The 21,597-nt window shown below is 39.1% G+C and overlaps 1 protein-coding gene across 2 annotated transcripts in view; it reads right to left on the reverse strand.

Moving 5' to 3' along the window:
• LOC120538810 (metal transporter CNNM3) overlaps window positions 1-21,597 on the reverse strand; it is a 69,300-nt gene that overhangs the window by 9,577 nt on the left and 38,126 nt on the right. For both annotated transcript variants that reach the window (XM_039768294.1, XM_039768295.1), the window contains exons 3-6: window positions 17,653-17,805; window positions 13,012-13,181; window positions 12,232-12,328; window positions 12,027-12,154 (exon numbers count right to left, since the gene is read on the reverse strand). In XM_039768294.1, coding sequence (XP_039624228.1) covers window positions 12,027-12,154; window positions 12,232-12,328; window positions 13,012-13,181; window positions 17,653-17,805 — 548 coding nt within the window. The remainder of the gene's footprint in view (window positions 1-12,026; window positions 12,155-12,231; window positions 12,329-13,011; window positions 13,182-17,652; window positions 17,806-21,597) is intronic.

A 21,597-nucleotide genomic window follows, 5' to 3' on the forward strand; every position in this document is an offset into this window, starting at 1 on the left:
GATTAAGCAAAGTTGGAAGATTTGTTACTGTGAACCAGTAAGAATTTGTGCAGTCTCATTTACTTAACACTAGAATTACCAAAGCCAACGAAAAAACTTGTAAATCCGGCCCACCATAAATCCCTTTGCACCCCTCCGTCAGCCTCTTTTGACTTGCAAATGTGTCAATATGCACAAGCAGCCTGCTATACCATCCCACCACCGCCTCAGAACGGGCAAGAAGTTCACTCCCAGATAATCAATCAAGGCAGGAACTGGGAGTGAACTACCCAGAATTGTAAGGGGAAACTGTATAATGCGTGAAGGCTGATGGCCAAATATCAAATAAACACTTTCAAAAAAGGTGCAAGTACAACACGATAGCGTCCATGGTGCAGTGGATTGAACTGTTGATTTATAATCCAGAGGTCGCGAGTTCGAAACCACCTCTCCCACAAATTTACCGTTTTGAGTAGTGCTGGGTGGTATACCGGTTCATACTGAAAACCATTTTTTATTTTTGTTATGATATGGATTTTTCCACATTCTGAAACTGAAGCTGTAGCTGACGATAAAGTTGAACATGATGACACAGAAGAACTTTTGCCAAAAAAAAGGAGTAATTTTCGTTGCCTGGAGACACTGATTTTAAAAGGTCGGATGTGGACCATTATGTTAAAATGTGTGAATACTGTTTCTATGCTACTGGATAATACTGCAAACCAAGTTGTACTTGTATTATTTTTTTTCAATACAGTGTAATGTACCTGGGTACTGCATAATAGTGTGATGACATGTTGACTTTATTCTCAACATTTCCATTTTAATCTCGACGCTTATGACGAGAATAAAGTCGACATGTTGACTTTATTCACGTAATTTGTCATTAAAGTAGAACATTGTAAACTAAACTTCATCGTAAAATGAATATTTAATTTACTACATTTTCTCAAATTCCGTCGTAAGTTATATAGCACATTAAATGCTTTGTGTTAAGTGTTCCCCGAGCCATGTTAAATCGGTACGTGCTTCTTAAACTGACTTACTCTTGTACTGAGGAGGCACTGGCAGCGATCACCACACAGAATACCTTCACTTCATGATATTCCTGCTCCCTGAACATATAGAATGCTAAGATAAATACTTGCTATAATTTTCATTATGAAATGCATTAAAACAGACAGACGCATGCAATAAAGAAAGCCCGCTCAGAAGAATATCCAATGAATTCTGTGTTTGGGTCTCCTACCACCAGATCACAAACCCAGCATTTACAAAACATTTAAGTTAAACATGTGTGATACCCATTCATACATCCAGTTTTTTGGAGCCTCGTCACACCTGCCATAAAGTTCTCTACACTAAACATAGACCTGGGGACCCCTTACTGCAAGAGAGCAGCACTACCGCCACACTAATTGTGCATGTTTAATACATGCTTTAATGCATTTCATCATGAAAATGATATCAAGTACATACATTCACCTAAAGGATTATTAGGAACACCATACTACTACGGTGTTTGACCCCCTTTCGCCTTCAGAACTGCCTTAATTCTACGTGGCATTGATTCAACAAGGTGCTGAAAGCATTCTTTAGAAATGTTGGCCCATATTTATAGGATAGCATCTTGCAGTTCATGGAGATTTGTGGGATGCACATCCAGGGCACGAAGCTCCCGTTCCACCACATCCCAAAGATGCTCTATTGGGTTGAGATCTGGTGAGTGTGGAGTCCATTTTAGTACAGTGAACTCATTGTCATGTTCAAGAAACCAATTTGAAATGATTCGAGCTTTGTGACATGGTGCATTATCCTGCTGGAAGTAGCCATCAGAGGATGGGTACAAGGTGGTCATGAAGGGATGGGCATGGTCAGAAACAATGCTCAGGTAGCCCGTGGCATTTAAACGATGCCCAATTGGCACTAAGGGGCCTAAAGTGTGCCAAGAAAACATCCCCCACACCATTACACCACCACCACCACCACCAGCCTGCACAGTGGTAACAAGGCATGATGGATCCATGTTCTCATTCTGTTTACGCCAAATTCTGACTCTACCCTTTGAATGTCTCAACAGAAATCGAGACTCATCAGACCAGGCAACATTTTTCCAGTCTTCAACTGTCCAATTTTGGTGAGCTCGTGCAAATTGTAGCCTCTTTTTCCTATTTGTAGTGGAGATGAGTGGTACCCGGTGGGGTCTTCTGCTGTTGTAGCCCATCCGCCTCAAGGTTGTGCATGTTGTGGCTTCACAAATGCTTTGCTGCATACCTCGGTTGTAATGAGTGGTTATTTAAGTCAAAGTTGCTCTTCTATCAGCTTGAATCAGTCGGCCCATTCTCCTCTGACCTCTAGCATCAACAAGGCATTTTCGCCCACAGGACTGCCGCATACTGGATGTTTTTCCCTTTTCACACCATTCTTTGTAAACCCTAGAAATGGTTGTGCGTGAAAATCCCAGTAACTGAGCAGATTGTGAAATACTCAGACCGCCCGTCTGGCACCAACAACCATGCCGCTCAAAATTGCTTAAATCACCTTTCTTTCCCATTCTGACATTCAGTTTGGAGTTCAGGAGATTGTCTTGACCAGGACCACACCCCTAAATGCATTGAAGCAACTGCCATGTGATTGGTTGATTAGATAATTGCATTAATGAGAAATTGAACAGGTGTTCCTAATAATCCTTTAGGTGAGTGTATCTTAGCATTCTAAATTTTCAGAGAGCAGGAATATCATGAAGTGAATGGATTCTGTGTGGTGATCGCTGCTGGTGCCTACTCTTAGTGCGGAGGAAGTCAGTTTAAGAAGCGTAGTGATTAACAACTGGGTCGGGGAACACAACACAAAGCATTTAATGTGCTACATTAACTTATGACGGGGTTTGAGAAAATCTAGTAAATTAAACATTGATTTTAGGATGAAGTTTAGTTTATGATATTCTACTTTAATTATAAAATAAATTATGAGAATAAAGTGCAAATGTCGACTTTAATCTTGACAAAAGCGTCAAAATTAAACTGGAAATGTTGAGAATAAAGTCAACATGTCAACTTTATTCCCGACATATAATTTTGTTTTTTTCTTCCCTGTATCTGTATTTATTTTTCGTCACTGTGGCCATAATAAGATTTTAGCATTATAACTGCAAGTTGCAGTTTTATTATTTATGTATATAGCTTAGCTTGAAGCAAGGTCCATATTATTGCAATTTGCCTATATGATGGTTCAGTTGGTAAAGATGTCATCACCAAGTTGCACTTGTTTTATTTTTATTTGGTGAATACTGTGTAATGTACCTGGGCTTGAAGTATTAGTATTATTACTGGATGTGGCACTATTATTTATTTTATTGTTATTATTTATTAGTTCAAATATTATGCAGTTTAATTATGGTAAAGTTGTTTAAAAAGTCACTTTAAAACGTGTCAGTGGACAGACATCGTTAACATTAACAGAAAGTGTGGTTGGTTTACAAAAAATATTTACTATTTATTACTTTTCTAAGACATGTTCAATGCAATACAACTTTTGACAAGCACCTCTGGATATTTTACTAAGTCTAAATGCCTCTTTGGATGGTTGAAAATATGTTGTCAAAATTATAATTTAAGTTGTTTGCAAAACTTGCTCAATAAAAAGGTTCTATATTTTGACTGCATCTGTCATGCAATGCGATTCCTTTTTCTCATTAGTGCCACCCCCTTGAAAACTATCACTTTAAGGGGCCATGAAAACCTGTTTTAATACTTGTGTGCACATTAAAATGGTTTTTGTACAATGCTCATGACAGTGGAATAGGTTATTCTTAGACAGTCTCCTGCAGTAATTGCAGTGGAAAATGTGGTTAACATCCACTCATACATGGGGAAAAAAAACCGTCAAATACCGTGCAACTGGGATAATTTAGAAAAATACTGTGATATAGAATTTTGGTCATACCTCCCAGCACTAGTAGTGAGCTGCTTTTATTGTTAGTATTGTAACGATTTTTTCCGCTACACTTCACTAAGTTTACACTGAAAAATTATACTGATGATTGCAGGTCAACCTCAAACTGCCTTCAACCCCTTCCCTCATTGCCGAAAGATGATTTATAATAAAAGCGATCTTAACTAAACCACACAGAGAAAAAAATGCAACAACAAAAAATTAAAACTAATACATTTTTACAACACCCCCACTTCCAATATATACAATGAACACAAAGTATAAAATTATATATCCAAGAATTTTCCTCTCCGTCCTTTCGATTTAGTCTTTTTTCCATTTTCCTATTTCCCCATACTGTAGTTACGTTCCTTAGACATGCCAATCCCAGAATAAAAGATTTACGGCTCACACTGGTTTCAATCCTATTTAACGGTAACCACAGCGTATCTGGAATCTTTAAGGTGGCCACCCCAGACTGCAATGGACTTGTGGTGCTCCCCGAAAACAATCTTTCTCCTGGACTCAGATGGGTCATGTCCTTTCCTCCTTTGCCAAAAAGGCTGTCTTTTCTTCCTTCTCTTTCTGCCTTTTTCACGCCCCTATTTAAATAGTGCATCCGTTTCCTCTCCACATCTCTTCCTCTTCACAATACCCCATAGATTTTCTATGGGGTTAAGGTCAGGCGAGTTTGCTGGCCAATCAAGAACAATGATACCATGGTCCTTAAACCAGGTACTGACTGGTAGCTTTGGCACTTTGTGCAGGTGCCAGGTCCTGTTGGAAAATGAAATCTGCATCTCCATAAAGTTAGTCAGCAGCAGGAAGCATGGAGTGCTCTAAAACTTCCTGGTAAACGGCTGCGTTGACCTTGGACCTCAGAAAACACAATGGACCAATACCAGCAGATGACATGGCACCCCAAACCATCACTGACTGTGGAAACTTTACACTGGACCTCAAGCAACGTGGATTCTGTGCCTCTCCTCTCTTCCTCCAGACTCTGGGACCTTGATTTCCAAAGGAAATGCAAAATTTACTTTCATCAGAGAACATAACTTTGGACCACTCAGCAGCAGTCCAGTCCTTTAATAATATTGTATTAGTGCGACAATGTTTTCTGATTGGTACTATTCAGGTCATAAAATGATTTCTTCAAAATGTCACATATATTCATTTGTCTCTTTCTTTTTTGCCCAGTGCTGTGTTGACATTGTGCACCAGAAGGCGTGAGCTTATTCAGTGCGAGCAGGAACAGGTTGCTTGTACTATAATAAGCCTGACCTGGCGGCGATCAACGCGCATGTACTGTACAAGGCATGCACGGGGTCCACTGAGAAAAGAAGAGCGTTCATGGCTCACCTTGCAGAGAAGCTTCGTCATTGCTTCTTACAAGAAAAGGCAATAGATAAAAGAAAAACACAGTCACTGATTACAAGCGCAAGAAGGCGTGCGAATGAATATGAATAAAGTTGCATCCGTGCCACATTGTTTTACAAAATGTACTATACAGGTCATAAAATGAATAATTCCAAATATCAATTATACGTATGTCTCTGTATTTTTTTGTCAGTGCGGCTTTGACATCATGGACCATAAGGTGCATACTAATTTAGCGTGAGCAGGAACACACTGTAAAACTGAATAAAAAAAAAAATCAAGTGACAGTGAGATATGAAAAAGGCAGGTTCACCAGCATTTGTGTGTCGGCTTTTATCCATCCATATCAGAGAATGTTCAGTTCCATGGTCTCAAAACACCACTTAAATCTACAGTTATTCCCAGTTTCAAATAAAAACAAATAGCGTCAGATCCCTGGGGGGTGGTAGTACGTATCGTGATCGTGACTGAGAGAATAAAAATGAAAACAAAAAATGCTAACTTTTACGAGTGCTATAAATTTACACTGTCTGTTACAGACACAAAGCAAATATATGTTTTTATTGTATAATACTAACAAGTAAATTAGCTCATTACTCAAAAAACAGTAAATTTGTGGGGGAGCTGGTTTCGAACTCGCAACCTCTGGATTATAAGTCAGCAGTTTCATCCGCTGCACCACGGAAGCTATCGTGTTGTACTTGCACCTTTTGTGAAAGTGTTTGATATTTTGCCATCAGCCTTCACACATTATACAGTTCATGTCTACATTTTGTCATTTATTGCTAAAACATGAAACATTTGTTTTAACAATGTGTTTACATAGATTGTTGTAGACACAAAACACGCATCAAATTATTTCCCCTTACAATTCTGGGTAGCTCACACCCAGATAATCAATCAAGGCAGGAAATGGGAGAACTTCTTGCCCGTTTTGAGGTGGTGGGGGGATGGTATAGCAGGCTGCTTGTGCTTATTGACACATTTACCAGTCAAAAGAGGCTGACGGAGAAGTGCAAAGGGATTTAAGGTGGGCCGGATTTCCAAGTTTTTTTCGTTGGCTCTTTAAATTCTAGTGTTAAATAATATTTATCTCTAGGTGTCATGTATAAAATGACAAACTAAAAAGCAGAGTGTGACCTCCGATACTTTGTGCATGCCATTCAGGGCTGCTTCACAGCTTTCATTTATTGATATTGCTGGGTTAGACTCTGGCCCTCAAAAACTCCGAATTAGACAAAGTGGATGGATAGAACTGCCAGACATTACAACCCCCATTTTCTTTTTCATCCCAATCTTAACATTTCTAATTAAATGCGTACTGCACTAAACTACATGTTTATTTTGGTTCCTTAGAAGAACTTCACAGAAGTAAGAAGTTCAGTTCTGCCAGATGTGATTTTTGCAGTTTCAGCCAAAGATGAAAATGTGACAAACTCATACTTGTGCTTTTGCCAACTCTAAACCCAAGATGCTTTTACAATTGAAACCTGCATATGTATGTCATCTTAAGACTAAATAAAAGCCACATAGCTAACTCATTGTTAAACCCAAACATATTCAAAAGTGTTGTTAAATTCACTAGACTGAAACACTGAGCGTCTTCCATTTTTGTTCAATAAAAATAATTCACAATTCTCCAACCTGAGTGTGGCAATCCAACATTACACAAGAAAGCGAGGATTGCTTTTTGCATGACAGTGGGTGAATCCCCACTATTGTAGCATTAAGGACAAACAAAACTAAGGAGTTTATGTAAGTTTCTGTCATTTTAATTATGACATACTCAAAATTGCATACAACAGTCTGATGGCTATTGTAAGTGCCACTAAATATCACCATTTGTATGCCAATGGAATTAAGTACTTTGGTGCCCTTGAAAACTAGCATTTTGCAATCTGTAATGTTTGAATAGATTTATATCAGCAGAAGAAGCAGCACCAAAAAAACTATTATAAAAGCTTTTGAATTTTAGCTGTAATAGACATAAGTTTCACACGTATTATTCATTACTCTAAAGTTTTAAAAGCTCAATGCAAAGGCCCCTTACCAGCACTTAAAGCAGTCTCCTTTATACCAAAAACGCAGATCTTGGACTCTGAATAAATATTCTACTAGAACAAATATTTTATTCACTAAACAGCCTTTTTTAATATCTATGAAGCAGTCAGTCAATTTTGAAGCAGACATTTTTGTATATTGCAGTAAGAGAATAGGGAAAGTGACAAGTAATTTGCATGTTCATAAGACTTTAGGTTAATCGGTAACATAACCATTTTGTGAATATCACCAGCAAACAAACACAAAATGCATCTGCACTGGGTAAATAAGAGAAATCATTGATCAGCAACAGTAAATCCAAACCAGGCTTCTTTTAACTTCTAGAAGGTTTTCGGCAGGAAACATGCAACCTTCAATCAATCCATAAATGTGTGCATGAAATAAAATTAGAACAATTTAGACATGAACAGGCCATTTTGCCCAACAAAGCTTGACAATCCTATTCATTTAATTTTTCCAAAATAACATCAGGTCTAGTCAGATCATTTTTGATTTCATGGTCATTGTTGCCTATGCTTCCACTAGGGTTATTTTTAGTATTCTCTCTTCTAAACATTTGATGTTTTTCCAAATACAGCGCACTGTACAAATTTTTGAAATTTCACAATCTTACACTGAAAAGTATTTGAAAATCAAATCTCTTCAGAAGAATTAATCTCACCGAGAAAAGCAGATGTACCTACTTTCATCAACTGTGTCAGCACAGGGTCCTAGCAGTAGAATGCAGTCATTTTAAATCATCTGGGTTTACACTAAATTTTTTACACTATAACGCTTTTATCTAAAATGTTAGACTGCAATAAATAATTCACTAGCATAATTAAAATGAAATGCTAGGCATCATTTTTAGAACTCTAGTGCAAGACCACGTCCTGTGAAAACAGCAATTATGCCTTCTTATGATTCGGTTTGCCCATAGCTATCCTTTGGAACTAGACAGAATTATGCTGGTTTCTGGTATTTTCTGTTATGAATGAAAAAGTAAGCCCAAATATGCTTACGTAAATTTCAGTGTCAAAGGGAGCTGGAGTCTAATCTAGTAGCTATAAATTACTCACTGGGCCCACTCATGCACACAACCACACTTATACTTGAACTACTGATAGTTGAGAACTAATGCAACATGCACATCTCTCATATATTGGAGGCTGTATAAGGGTTAAAATAATGCTTTATATATTGCGTGGAAATAAGCAATTTAAATAAGTATTTAATTTGTGTGATGGGTTAATATAAGCAAATAGGATTAGTTAGATATAATGCAGGTTTAATCTGAAACAATACAAATGTAATGCTCGTAGAAAAATGCTAAAGAATTCAACATAGCTAGATCAATAGGCATTTTCCAGGGAGAAAGCCGTCTGAGGGCTGATGGAATGTATACAAATAGGCTGAATGTTAACCTATATAGCATCAGGGTTAATAGATAGTTCAAGCTTTAAGCTTAAGATAAAGGATAAGTAATGGACATCTTTTTTGTTAATAACTCATTGTATTAGCTACATAGCAACGATCAGACAAATAGGACTACTGATAAGTTATTGGTTGTTTGGTTTGTTTTGTTTTCTATAAATCTTACGGGAATTGCTGTGTCATGCTGTTTACTAGTCATTAAGACTTAACAGAAAAGAAAGGTTAGGGGAGCACTCAATATTAGAGTTTTGGAGACTTGTAAGGCACAGTGAACAGTATTTTGTAATCTTGGCATGAACAGTATGTGCCCCAGCATCTAAGAAACTACTACACAGACAATGGCAAATGCTTTACAAGAACAACTTATGCATTAATCATCCATCCTTTTCAGAAATATTGTGGCAAGCTGTCCTCGGAATTTAATGGATGTTTCAGGCAGTTCTCAACACAGCAAAGCCAAACATTTTCTCACCGTGATCATATCTCGCACTGCCACCTGGTGGAATCTTTCAGATTTAGGTATAAAGCAAGCATGCAAGTATAAAAAGTACAATGCTTTGCGTAGCTGTAGCATATGTTGTGTCAAGTATAAACCCAGCCTTAGTCTCTGGGAATGTAAGTGAAGGCTACAACTGGGAAGAGAAAAAAAAATGCTATAAATGTTGTGTTATGTGACATGGGCTTTAGCTGCCTTGAGAAGACAATGCCATACAACAAACTTTATAGGAAACCTGGAATGAACACAAGTATTTTATCAGGCTTTAAAAGAAAAGACTGGCAACTCCAACTACTAAAGGCAAACCACCTGGCATAAAGTTTGCTGTATGGGCATTGATTTGAGTCATTCAGTTTTCATCCATTTGTACTGTTTTGATATGTCTGGATTTCACTGCAAGTAAATATACTGTATAGATAAATGTAAATAAAGTTTCCTAATTATCTCACCGAAACAACCTTGTGTTTACCCACATTGGAGTTGGGTTCTCTTTCCTACCAAATCATGGTCCTGCAGGAAAACAGGGAGATGTTCTTGTTCAGTCCTCTTAGTGGTAGAAAACCAGGAGAAGTAAAATGACTGCAAGCTGAAACCCCAGAAGCATGCAGTCTACCACTGCTGAGGTACCCAGAGGATAGTACTGTGGGGTGTGCATTATAACAAATGGTTAATAAGCTATAGTTTAAGTTTAGGGGCATCTATTTTTGTTTATTAATACTGGGGGAAAAAAAAAAACCACACACAACACCCTAGGGGACCAGCGCAGTGCCTTCGAAAAGAGGTAACAATATGACAGCTTTCACAATGAAACAGGGTGAATAAAGTAACCAGACAAAAGCCAGACACCTTTAGGAAGACTACATAAAAGGGATTACCTGAACCAAAATTTGAACCAAGGACTCTGGAATCAGACAATGAATCACTTTCATTTTTATATATAAATTTAATGTAATGATAAATATCTGTCTACCTCATAATTTAACAACCATACCTCTTCCACTTCCAAGTTGACAAAATGACAGTCCACACCAACTTAATTGGGCATAAAGGTAAGAGTCAGTTGTGGACAAAATATCAGCAATGCAATAGAGTACACTCAGCTAGAGGGTTAATCGAGAGGTGCCAATCAAACTAAACTACACATACAGTACATACAGATCAGAGGAAGAAAACAGTCTCTGGGAAGAAGAAAAAAAAAATAACTATGCAGACATAACTTGCAAAAATAAAAGACACAGAAATCAGACCTCAGTTCTTCAGTGCTGTGATCAAGAAGCACTGAGCACCTTGCTCTTGCGTATTTAGAATACTGCATAATTACAATTTGGAACTAAATTACAGTCTATGTCAAAAGCATATTTTGTATTCCTGCATGGTAATTTAAGCGAAGACTTTTTCAGCTCCAGCTCAACATATGGGGGAAAATTAAAAGAAAAATCAAATAGGACTTTCATGCAATCACAATGATAAATCAAACAAAAAATACCAATCTATACAAATCTATATATTCCAAAATAAAAGCCAAAAGAGTTTGAATTTGATCATATTGATAATAGAATGATGGGCTCACAGTACAGGTAGTCCCCAGGTCACGGACATCCGACCTACGACAGCTGCGATGCATGCGCCTCAGTAACTGCCTCACCGTCATCTTCGGCCTGGGGACGCTACAAGCAATGGCTGGACGGAGGGTGGGGGTGGGGGATTAGGGGTGATTTTGCTGCCCATGCAGTGTAGTATCCCTTGGACGGCTCCCAACGGCAACTGGTTTCACCGTCCGCTCACCACACACGGCTGCCCCATTCATTCTCGGTGGGCGGCTGGTAATGCTGCAAGCGGTGACCCAGTTGTGGCTGAATAGAGGCCATTGAGGGTGAATGGGGTGGCAGGGAGTAGCATCGTAATGTGCATTGGATGGCTGCCTATTGAAAGGGGGCGATTCACTACCCAGCTTTGGCCGCACCCTGTTCGTTCTCGGTGGGCGGACGCTGCAGGCAACATATTGTAGTGGAGGTGAACTGGTGATGAACCACCCATCGATGCCCGATTTATTCTCAATAGCAAGCCTGCTTTACTGTTACGTACATAGCAGGAAGTTGTCTCTTGTCAGTACATCAGACGTGCTGACGAGGGGTGCCTTCCTGCTGTGATAGCGTGTACAGTGCTGTGCAGAAGAGCTCATCCGAACCTTTTGTCTTCACCCATTCAATAATGTCTCTGAAACACTAATCTGATGCAAGTGCTGGTGATACGTAAAGAAGAGAAAACCCATCACCAATAAAGTATAAATAATAAAAAGGTCAGAGAGAGGTGAAACTCCATCATTCATTGGCAGAGCACTTGGTTACAGTCAGTCAACAATAGCATTTAAACTTATGTACCTGTCCCGACTTACATACAAATTCAACTTAAGTACAAACCTACAGTCCCTATCTCCTATGTAACCCGGGGACTGCCTGTACTTTAGTTGATGCCAAAAACACAGCAAATCTTGCTGGTTATTTTTTCAAGTGATACACTAGTTTTGTTAAGTTACACATTAAAACAAACCAGATTTAAAAACTTTGCAAATAAAATTTAACATAAAATGTCACTAAATGAATGGGTTTGTAAACGGCATAGATTTATTTGAATATTTCAGAGTACTAAAACCAGCCTAGCCATTGTCAAACTGTAGAAATTCTCAGTGTTCTCAGGATCACGGGAAAATTATGGTATGTGAAAAAGAAAAAGCTATGTTACTTTGTCTCCAACTTCAACATACCTTGATATACTGCAGATCGGTCAGCGCACGTACAGTATAATCAGGGTAATAGGTGCCTTGACCACCATCCTCCACATCAACCTGATCTTTCTGGCTGTTTCGTAATGTTGACACTGGAGACTGATGCACTGCAAAAAAAAAGTTGGGATCTCAGCTAAGGTGCAGATATACCAGTGCCCCAGCCTTATCTGACAATCCATCTTACCTGATGAAGGAGCAGACAAAGCAGACACCCCATAGTAGGTGAATGCCCCATTCTCGAATTTCAGCCCCTCTTTCCCTATTTCCACTTCCACTCGGCCCTGCAAAAAAAAAAAATCACAATGGTGCTCTCTGCTTATTTAAGGCTTCTCTCTACAAAAAATACCAAATACAGTTCTAGGTTCTCCAACATTAAACCAGTATCAACAGAGAGTTCACAGGGATGTTTATAGATACATGGCCTACTATACAAAATATAAACTGCATAACATATTTTGCTTGTAATGCAGAAGGAGCTAAACAAGGAATAAGTCAATGCATTATTCAGTCAACAATTAAGAGTTAAAAATACAGCTTCAGCTGTTCAATTGGCTTTAACTGTTGTGTGCTCACCACTACCGTAAAGGAAAATAAGTAAAAGTGTAGTACAGAAATTAAATTGTTCTTTTGCTTGTCAATGAATAGTACATTAGCATAAAAGTGTCAATTTTCTAATACAATTATGCATATACCACAAAGTAGGGAAGTCAGCAATGCACAGATAGCAATTTATCTTGAAAACAAAGTTGCCAGGAATCCAAGGACACTGTCACAAGGTGTGAACCTTTCCATTCATTAAAAACACTACTTCATAGAAAGGCATTTGACACAGATGCTTTTAACTTGGGGGGGATATAAATTACATAGATTAGAGAGAAAACCCATGCAGTCAAAAACCATCAGCTTCAATAACACATGTATATATGCTTCATTTACAACATATAATAAAAAAATAATAAAGTACCTGTAAGATGAGGATGAAATAGTCAACTGGGTGGTTTCGGTGGTACAAGTAATGATCTGCCGATTGCCGGTTGGTGGTGTCAAATTTAGTCTCCTGGTTCACACTGGGATGTTTTAGCAGGTGCATCAGAATCTTCTCAGAGATCTTGGAGGGGCTGAACAAATCCACCTCTTTGAAGTATAAAAATGGTTTTGGGGGTAATGGGGATTAAAAAAAAATTAGTACTAAGTTTGGAATCAAACGTCCCATCATATAAAGAGTTACAGTAGAAGCATAGCAGAAGTTGAAGGAAACACCCTTACTGGGCTGATTGGGGAAAGTACCTAGCACAAATGCAATGCAGGAGCATAATCAAACATTCATGCTAGCAAGGCAGGGAGTATATTTTTCAATATGAAAATAACTTCAAAGTCTGGCCTTTAGATCATCCAACATCCTGTTTCTGTATATCTGCCCGTTTGAAAAATTTTTTTTCCTAAAAACAGCTTATTAAACAAAAATGTGGATATTGAAAGTTTGATGTGCTGTTAAATCTGGATAAGATTAACTTACACCTAGAACCTTTAGGCTGTCAATAACGAGACATTTTTGCTTTTCTCTCTCTAACCAAATGAAGGACAGTATTTATCTTAATTTTATAATATTAGTGGTACTGCTTGTAGTTTTATTAATGAAAGCTGTTTACCTCTTATAAGACGTTATAATCTATACTAAAAAAAGGCAAAGCCCTCACTCACTGACTCATCACTAACTCTCCAACTTCCCGTGAAAGTAGAAGGCTGAAATTTGGCAGGCTTATTCCTTACAGCTTACTTACAAAAGTTAAGCAGGTTTCATTTCAAAATTCTACACGTCACGGTTGAGAACGGTCAACAAAGTCCACAATGTTGAACTTTATTTATGGCCCAATCTTCACGAAATTTGGTAGGCGGCTTCCCTGCACTAACCGAAACCGATGTACGTACTTATTTTGATGGTATGACGCCACTGTCAGCCGCCATATTGAACTTTCCAATGTCGCTAATTCTCCAACTTCCCGTGTAGGTAGAAGGCTGAAATTTGGCAGGCTCATTCCTTACAGATTACTTACAAAAGTTAAGCAGGTTTCATTTCGAAATTCTACGTGTAACGGTCATAACGGTCGACAACGTCCGCCATGTTGAACTTTCTTATTTATGGCCCCATCTTCACGACATTTGGTAGGCGGCTTCCCTGCGCTAACCGAAACCAATGTACGTACTTATTTCGGTGGTATGATGCCACTGTCGGCCGCCATATTGAACGCTCTTTGTTACTTATCGGCCCATCTTCGAAAAATTTGGTACGCGGGTTCCCAACGGCAACTGAATCCTACTTACGTACATATATACATCCATAGCCTGCAGCGTTGGGTCCCCCATCCCACGTTGTTGGCTGCCTGCCTATATAAGGCCGTCCGTCGCTCCAGTTTTTACATTCCCTTCCTTGCTTCGCCACGAGATTCATGTTAAATAATTATTGGTATATTTTCCCTCAGTTTAAAAAGGTTTAATTTTCTTCTTAATAAAAATTTTAAGGCAGTACTTCGCCGCTGCGAAGCACGGGTATTTTGCTAGTTTTAAAATAAACCTTTTAAACAGCAATTACTGTTTTGTGCCTTTGCTGCAAAGAAATAATCTTATGGTTTTAATGGACTAAAATGAATAGTTGTGCTGATTTATTATCATAGAACATAATAATGGATAGCTTTTTTTGTGATTGGCTGTGTCTTCTTTGGAGGTTGAACATTTTAAGTGTAAAATCATTTTTTTAGGAACCTAAATCCCATTCTAAACAAAAACATCATACATTGATTATTTTTAAAAAGACAGAATGTCAATATGAACGTTTCAAATCTCACAACCCTAGGCATCAATATATTATCGACATATGCACAATATTAGAAATATATGCACGTCAGTTTCACTGAAATCACTTGGTATAATTAAATCTGCTAACATGACAAAAAACTAATTAAAGCAATGAGTGATCAGAAGGAAAAGAACTGTGACCAGTGATTTCAACATCTGAGATGATGCAGAACCATTCATATAAGCAGACTTTCAACATCTATTATTGAGTTCTTCAATCTTTCAACAAACAACTGCTAACACAAAACAACATTCTCAGAAACCACTATATACCAGTGTAATTAATATACTGATCAATCGAAAATGTACTTACATTATTCATTCTCTTATTCAGTTTATTGTATGAACATAAGCTCCCGTCAATAGGTACACATTAATTACAAAAGTATCAACAGAAAGTGCATTTCAATGTAAATAATTCCACTACAACAATTATTTTCTATTTACTGTACATATTTGGACAGAATTGTGCTGCATCTGTACTTGTATTTTCATAAAAGCACTTGAAGCTGGATAGCCTGTATTTATTTTCTCAAATCATGCTTATCTTGAAGGTTTTATTCCAATTTTGCCATCAAAACAGACAAATATACACTCACCTAAAGGATTATTAGGAACACTATACTAATACGGTGTTTGACCCCCTTTCGCCTTCAGAACTGCCTTAATTCTACGTGGCATTGATTCAACAAGGTGCTGAAAGCATTCTTTAGAAATGTTGGCCCATATTGATAGGATAGCATCTTGCAGTTGATGGAGATTTGTGGGATGCACATCCAGGGCACGAAGCTCCCACTCCACCACATCCCAAAGATGCTCTATTGGGTTGAGATCTGGTGACTGTGGGGGCCATTTTAGTACAGTGAACTCATTGTCATGTTCAAGAAACCAATTTGAAATGATTCGAGCTTTGTGACATGGTGCATTATCCTGCTGGAAGTAGCCATCAGAGGATGGGTACATGGTGGTCATGAAGGGATGGGCATGGTCAGAAACAATGCTCAGGTAGCCCGTGGCATTTAAACGATGCCCAATTGGCACTAAGGGGCCTAAAGTGTGCCAAGAAAACATCCCCCACACCATTACACCACCACCACCAGCCTGCACAGTGGTAACAAGGCATGATGGATCCATGTTCTCATTCTCTTTACGCCAAATTCTGACTCTACCCTTTGAATGTCTCAACAGAAATCGAGACTCATCAGACCAGGCAACATATTTCCAGTCTTCAACTGTCCAATTTTGGTGAGCTCGTGCAAATTGTAGCCTCTTTTTCCTATTTGTAGTGGAGATGAGTGGTACCAGGTGGGGTCTTCTGCTGTTGTAGCCCATCCGCCTCAAGGTTGTGCGTGTTGTGACTTCACAAATGCTTTGCTGCATACCTCGGTTGTAACAAGTGGTTATTTCAGTCAAAGTTGCTCTTCTATCAGCTTGAATCAGTCAGTCCATTCTCCTCTGACCTCTAGCATCAACAAGGCATTTTCGCCCACAGGACTGCCGCATACTGGATGTTTTTCCCTTTTCACACCATTCTTTGTAAACCCTAGAAATGGTTGTGCGTGAAAATCCCAGTAACTGAGCAGATTGTGAAATACTCAGACCGGCCCGTCTGGCACCAACAACCATGCCACGCTCAAAATTGCTTAAATCACCTTTCTTTCCCATTCTGACATTCAGTTTGGAGTTCAGGAGATTGTCTTGACCAGGACCACACCCCTAAATGCATTGAAGCAACTGCCATGTGATTGGTTGATTAGATAATTGCATTAATGAGAAATTGAACAGGTGTTCCTAATAATCCTTTAGGTGAGTGTAAATTAAGCTGTTTGCATGAAGTTTTATTTTCCAGTATTACAGACTAATATGCCATACATAGCAGGGATCCAGACTAAAAAAAAAAAAAACACTTGGGAGCAACTGTGTTCCTAAAATGAAACACTTAGGAGACAACTAGCTTTTTTAGTTGCCAAATTGTAGAAACAAAAACAGTGTATATTAACGAAAAATACAAAATAAAAAAACCTGTTCCTCTGCCTGATTTTTACACTTCTCCATTATGGCCAACCTCAGACTAAAAGTATGTACTTTTGTTATTGCTTCAGAACTACATATAATCATAAACAGAGTGCCTGCTCACCAGATTCTGCACCAGAATTACCGACTATCAAAGTACCAGCGTCACTTGTTCATCATGTATATTTGGGCCTCCTCTTCCTCTTTTTAAAAATTAAGTCTGCACCACAGGCACCAGGCTCAGTATTAAATTATTCAAGTGAAGGGCCTTCTGATGTGACCCTGATCAAATCCTCCAATGATGAGACATTAAATGAACTGGGTAGTTCTGATTTTACACAGTTTTGCACAGAAAGGCCTCATTCCCTTTGTGCAACTTTGATGGGTAAAATTTGTCAATGCTTTTCAATGGGACATTTTGAAAATTTAAAAAGTGTATAGAACAATATCCTCAGGGTATCTCAACAATTTAAGGTCTTGACAAATTTCCCTAAAGAATAAGTGTGCCACATTTTAACAAAAAGTTATCGGCCACTTTACTTAGTCAATTACTTTGGAAAAACTGATGAATTTCAAGAACCCATGAACCTGTATTGTACGAAATGCTGAATAGCTACTGTAATTTATTTCAAATGAATATCTTCAAAGCCAAGTTTCTATGGTGTACATAGTGGGGGTGAATGAAGGTCCAGAAGTATGCTGAACATTTATTATTGCTGTTTCTTTTAAGGTTACTTGCCTCGAGACAGGAAGCGGTGAGTAGCCAACAATAGCTGAGGTGATGTCTTAACTTTCAGCTCACCATCGGGCACCTTGAACAGGGAGAAATCATCCTTTCGATGCTCAAGAGGTTTGTCAATAGGTGCAGGCTTCTTCTTTATTTTCGACTCAGCTGCAGACAAACACAGAGATTTCTTAGATGCAAGTGTAAAGCATACTACAGTAATGTACAAAGGATCAGTGAAATAATTTAAAACACTACTGCATATGTTAATATGTCTGCTGTACCTGTGTGGAGGTAGTGGGGAAGTCAAGGTGTAGATGCTGTGATTGTACACCAGTAGTAGTCATACTGGTTTCCATTTACTCAAGTTGTTACACCCAACACTTTAACCTCTATTTTATGATGGCTGCCTTTAGTGATGACCTTTTAACTGTGTGAAAAAGGTGTGTGAATGAAAGTTACATAAGGCTGATTAAGGTAGTCAAGAGACCTTGGCAATGTTCCTTCAAGCATATGTAACACTAAGCATGGCAGTGTGGAAACATTTAGGTGCCAGAAGCATTTGAAAGATGGAAAGGAAGATTTTTGTCTGGTGAAGAAGAGAACAAAAGAACGATCTACGGCTATTGCCTTATAGATGATGTAAAACAGTTACTGCTTCACTTTTTTGAAAAGTGTTTGAAGCACTGCAAAAATGTATTGAGCAGGGTTGTCAAACTCAGATCCTGGAGTGCTGAAGTAGCTATAGGTTATATATCAGTGGCTCTTTTTTTTTCTGCAGGGCGCTGCCCCCTCCCAATATTTTAAAAATTCTACTTAAATTTATTAGGTAAATAATCATGAAAAAAAATTGTTTGCACAATATGCCTGATCTCAGCACATGTCAACATCCATTTAAAATGGTTTCTGACTTGTATTTGGTGTGAATACCTATATTTCCTGAGTAAAGGATGCCAGCCAAATGAGTGTATGCAAGTCCTAGATCATTTGAAAAGCAGGTGACCAAGGCTGCCCTTTAATTGACTGATTTCAGATTTTTCTTCCTGCACCCCAGAGTCCCACATTTATTGCCAGCGAATTAGTATTTATTTATTTATTTTTTAAAAACACATTACATTCACGTGAGTGGTTCATGGTTCACACCCATCATTAACGTACCTACAGATGAGTGAGCGTACCTTTAGAGAGATGGCAATTTGTGGTAAAGTGAGGTCGGCAACTTGTGGGCGCATTTTTAATAATTGGTGCTCTTGCGTCTTTGGGCAGGGGCGTGGTAGCGTGGCCAGAGCGGTTCCCATGCGTGATGTGGAAGAGGATGGCCCACAACCCTAAATGGCACTGGGACATGCCGATTGCCACAGTTGCGCCAAATCCCCGGTTTAAAAAGGAGGCAGATCGGGGCAAGAAAGAGACTGGCCAATGAAAGAAGAACAAGAGATGTGGAAGAAGGAACAATAGTAAAAAGACAGCGGTTGAAATATGCACAGTAATGATGGAGGCGGCAGGATGTGTAAGCAGGTGCAAGAGGTTGAAGGCAGGAAGCAGGAAAGAACAGCCCAAGGAGAGCGGAGGTTAGACGCTCTAGTGGGCTGAAGAGGGTTGACTCGGCCAAGCACTATGAGTAGCAAGAGTAACCATTTCCTTGTAGCAGGCTCCTGCGCAAGTCCAGGGTGAGGTAGTGAGAAACGTAGGGAGCAAGATGAGGTTCATAGCAGCAAAGCAGATGTGCCGAAACAGGCAGTTGTGTCGAGGGCCTGGATTAAGGGGTGGTTGTGCCCATCGGTGGAACATTTCCTCATGTTGACTGATACGTTGAGGGTGAGTCTGGGAACATCTGTATAGAGGAGGAGGACCAGTGCTCACACACCTGTAGAGAGCTTTTACCTTTTAAAAGGGGTTTTTGGTTTTACCTGCCTTGGAACTTTAACTTTGTTTTTACTGAACAGTTAATGGATGTTTAATCCCCTTGGGATTTGCTCTCATTTTATGGATTAATTTATTTATGAAGATTTTAACTTGCACTATTTAATTTGAACACTTGTTCTGTTGGATTGTTAATAAAAGCAATTGGCACATTTTTTGCCCCTTCCCCTTGCATCGTGTGTTATGTCCTCATACACAGGTTCATCCCTCTGATACGTTACTGGTGGTTTTGGTTCAAGAGGCTCCTAGACGCAAAGGGAGAGTGGAACCAATCCGTCACACAACATCAAGTGGAACTTCAGAAATCAAAGAAAATTATTTCTTATAAATGCCCCTTCATAAATCATTCACTTTGAAGAAAAAAAAGAAGATAAACGAGCTTGGAGCAGACCCACCAGACTTGAGAAATCAGCAGAAAGCAGCTGATCAAGGACAAGCTTACACACAGACCTTTTCCAGCTCGTATTATTCCAAACAGAGCTGGCTAAATGGATGTGGTGCAAGTAATGCCTTTTTTGCTGTCCTTGTTTATTGTTTCAGAGCGTAGGTACTGAAGTAATGTGGACAACGACTGGGGTACAAGACCCAAAACATCTTTATGAAAAAATGCAAGTGGCATGAAAGTAGCCACAGTCACCTAGACCAGTGTTTTTCAACAAGTGTGCCGCGGCACAGTAGTGCACCATGACATCAACCCAGGTGTGCCGTGGAAATAATTGTGTAGTGCACCAGAGTCTGAACCCGAGAGAGAGCAGCTCCTTGGGTGGTCGAGACCTGTCTGAGGAGGACAGGACTACCTGGAGAAGCTGGCATAAAAGCAGCTCCGTGATCACTATGTTGAAGACACAGCACTTCAGACATGTCTCCAGGCTGCTAGAGTCCATCTGCCTTGGTGTGTTGTCGCCAGTGAATCCCTTAGGACCAGTGGATAATGGTTATACAAATTGCCTCTGAGGCAGAGAGGGGCAGGCAAAGTATTAAAGCAGCTAGAAGATGCCAGCAAAGTGATCACTAAGTGCAGTGTCTGCAAATGCAGATCTCGGAGCTGATTTTTCTACTGGCTTCTCTGGTAGTGTCACACCTTCGGACAGTTGAGCACATGTATCAGATATAATATGCTTGTGGTTAGTAAAATAGTGGTGTGCCTTGGGACGATTTTGATTACAAAAAGTGCACCAAAGAAAAAGAGTTGGGAAAAAACATCTAGATAATAGTATGAGGCTAAATTTTTTGGCAGACTTACTGAAATAACTCAATATAACCAAAGTAACTGAGAAATTTTTAAGGACAGCAAATATTTATGTTCCAAGGAAATATAGATATCCTGGTCATAAAGACAAAATAAGATTAAGTTGGACTTGCCCTGTGGGTGTAGTACAAGGCAGGTTGGGAGGAGAGTTTCGTTTCCAGATGTGGGTGGTCTATGGACATTACAATGTGAATTTGTGAACAGTTGAGGTAAGCCTGGCAAACTTGCATCAGGACTGGGCAGACTGGCAGCAAGTGTTAAATAAAAATGAGGGTGGGAATGACTGTAGGTGTAGTAAATGATAAACAGGCATGCAAGAATTGGGGGTATTGTAGGAAAGCACTAGTGATTGTATTACATGGATTTATGGAATACAGTGGAAATGGCCAAACACTGGCACTCTATTAGCAGAGAAAGACTAAGATTTAGATTAAACTTATGGTATGGGTGTGTTAAAGTGCGGAAGTGCATGTTATTGGAAGATTACAGAGGCAGGGGTGTGGACATTATGGTGCAGGTTTTGGCACAATGGGGAACTGGGCAAGCTGGCAGAGGACTGGGAAATTTAGAGATGGATGTAGTCTAAAATTTGGGTGTCACTCCTTTCCACATCTATATGGCAAGTTATGGAAACAATAAGGGTACAGTGGTGTCATGGACAAAAGTTTTGGAGCACAGCAGAAATTGGAAAGCTGGTATAGGATTAATCAGAATGGTGGAAAAGGTATAATACATTTTAGCCTGGATTTGTCCAATGGGTCTGGTACTGGACAGGCCAAGATGTGCAT

The sequence above is a fragment of the Polypterus senegalus genome, chromosome 11, assembly GCF_016835505.1.
Source record: "Polypterus senegalus isolate Bchr_013 chromosome 11, ASM1683550v1, whole genome shotgun sequence".
Lineage (NCBI taxonomy): Eukaryota > Metazoa > Chordata > Cladistia > Polypteriformes > Polypteridae > Polypterus > Polypterus senegalus.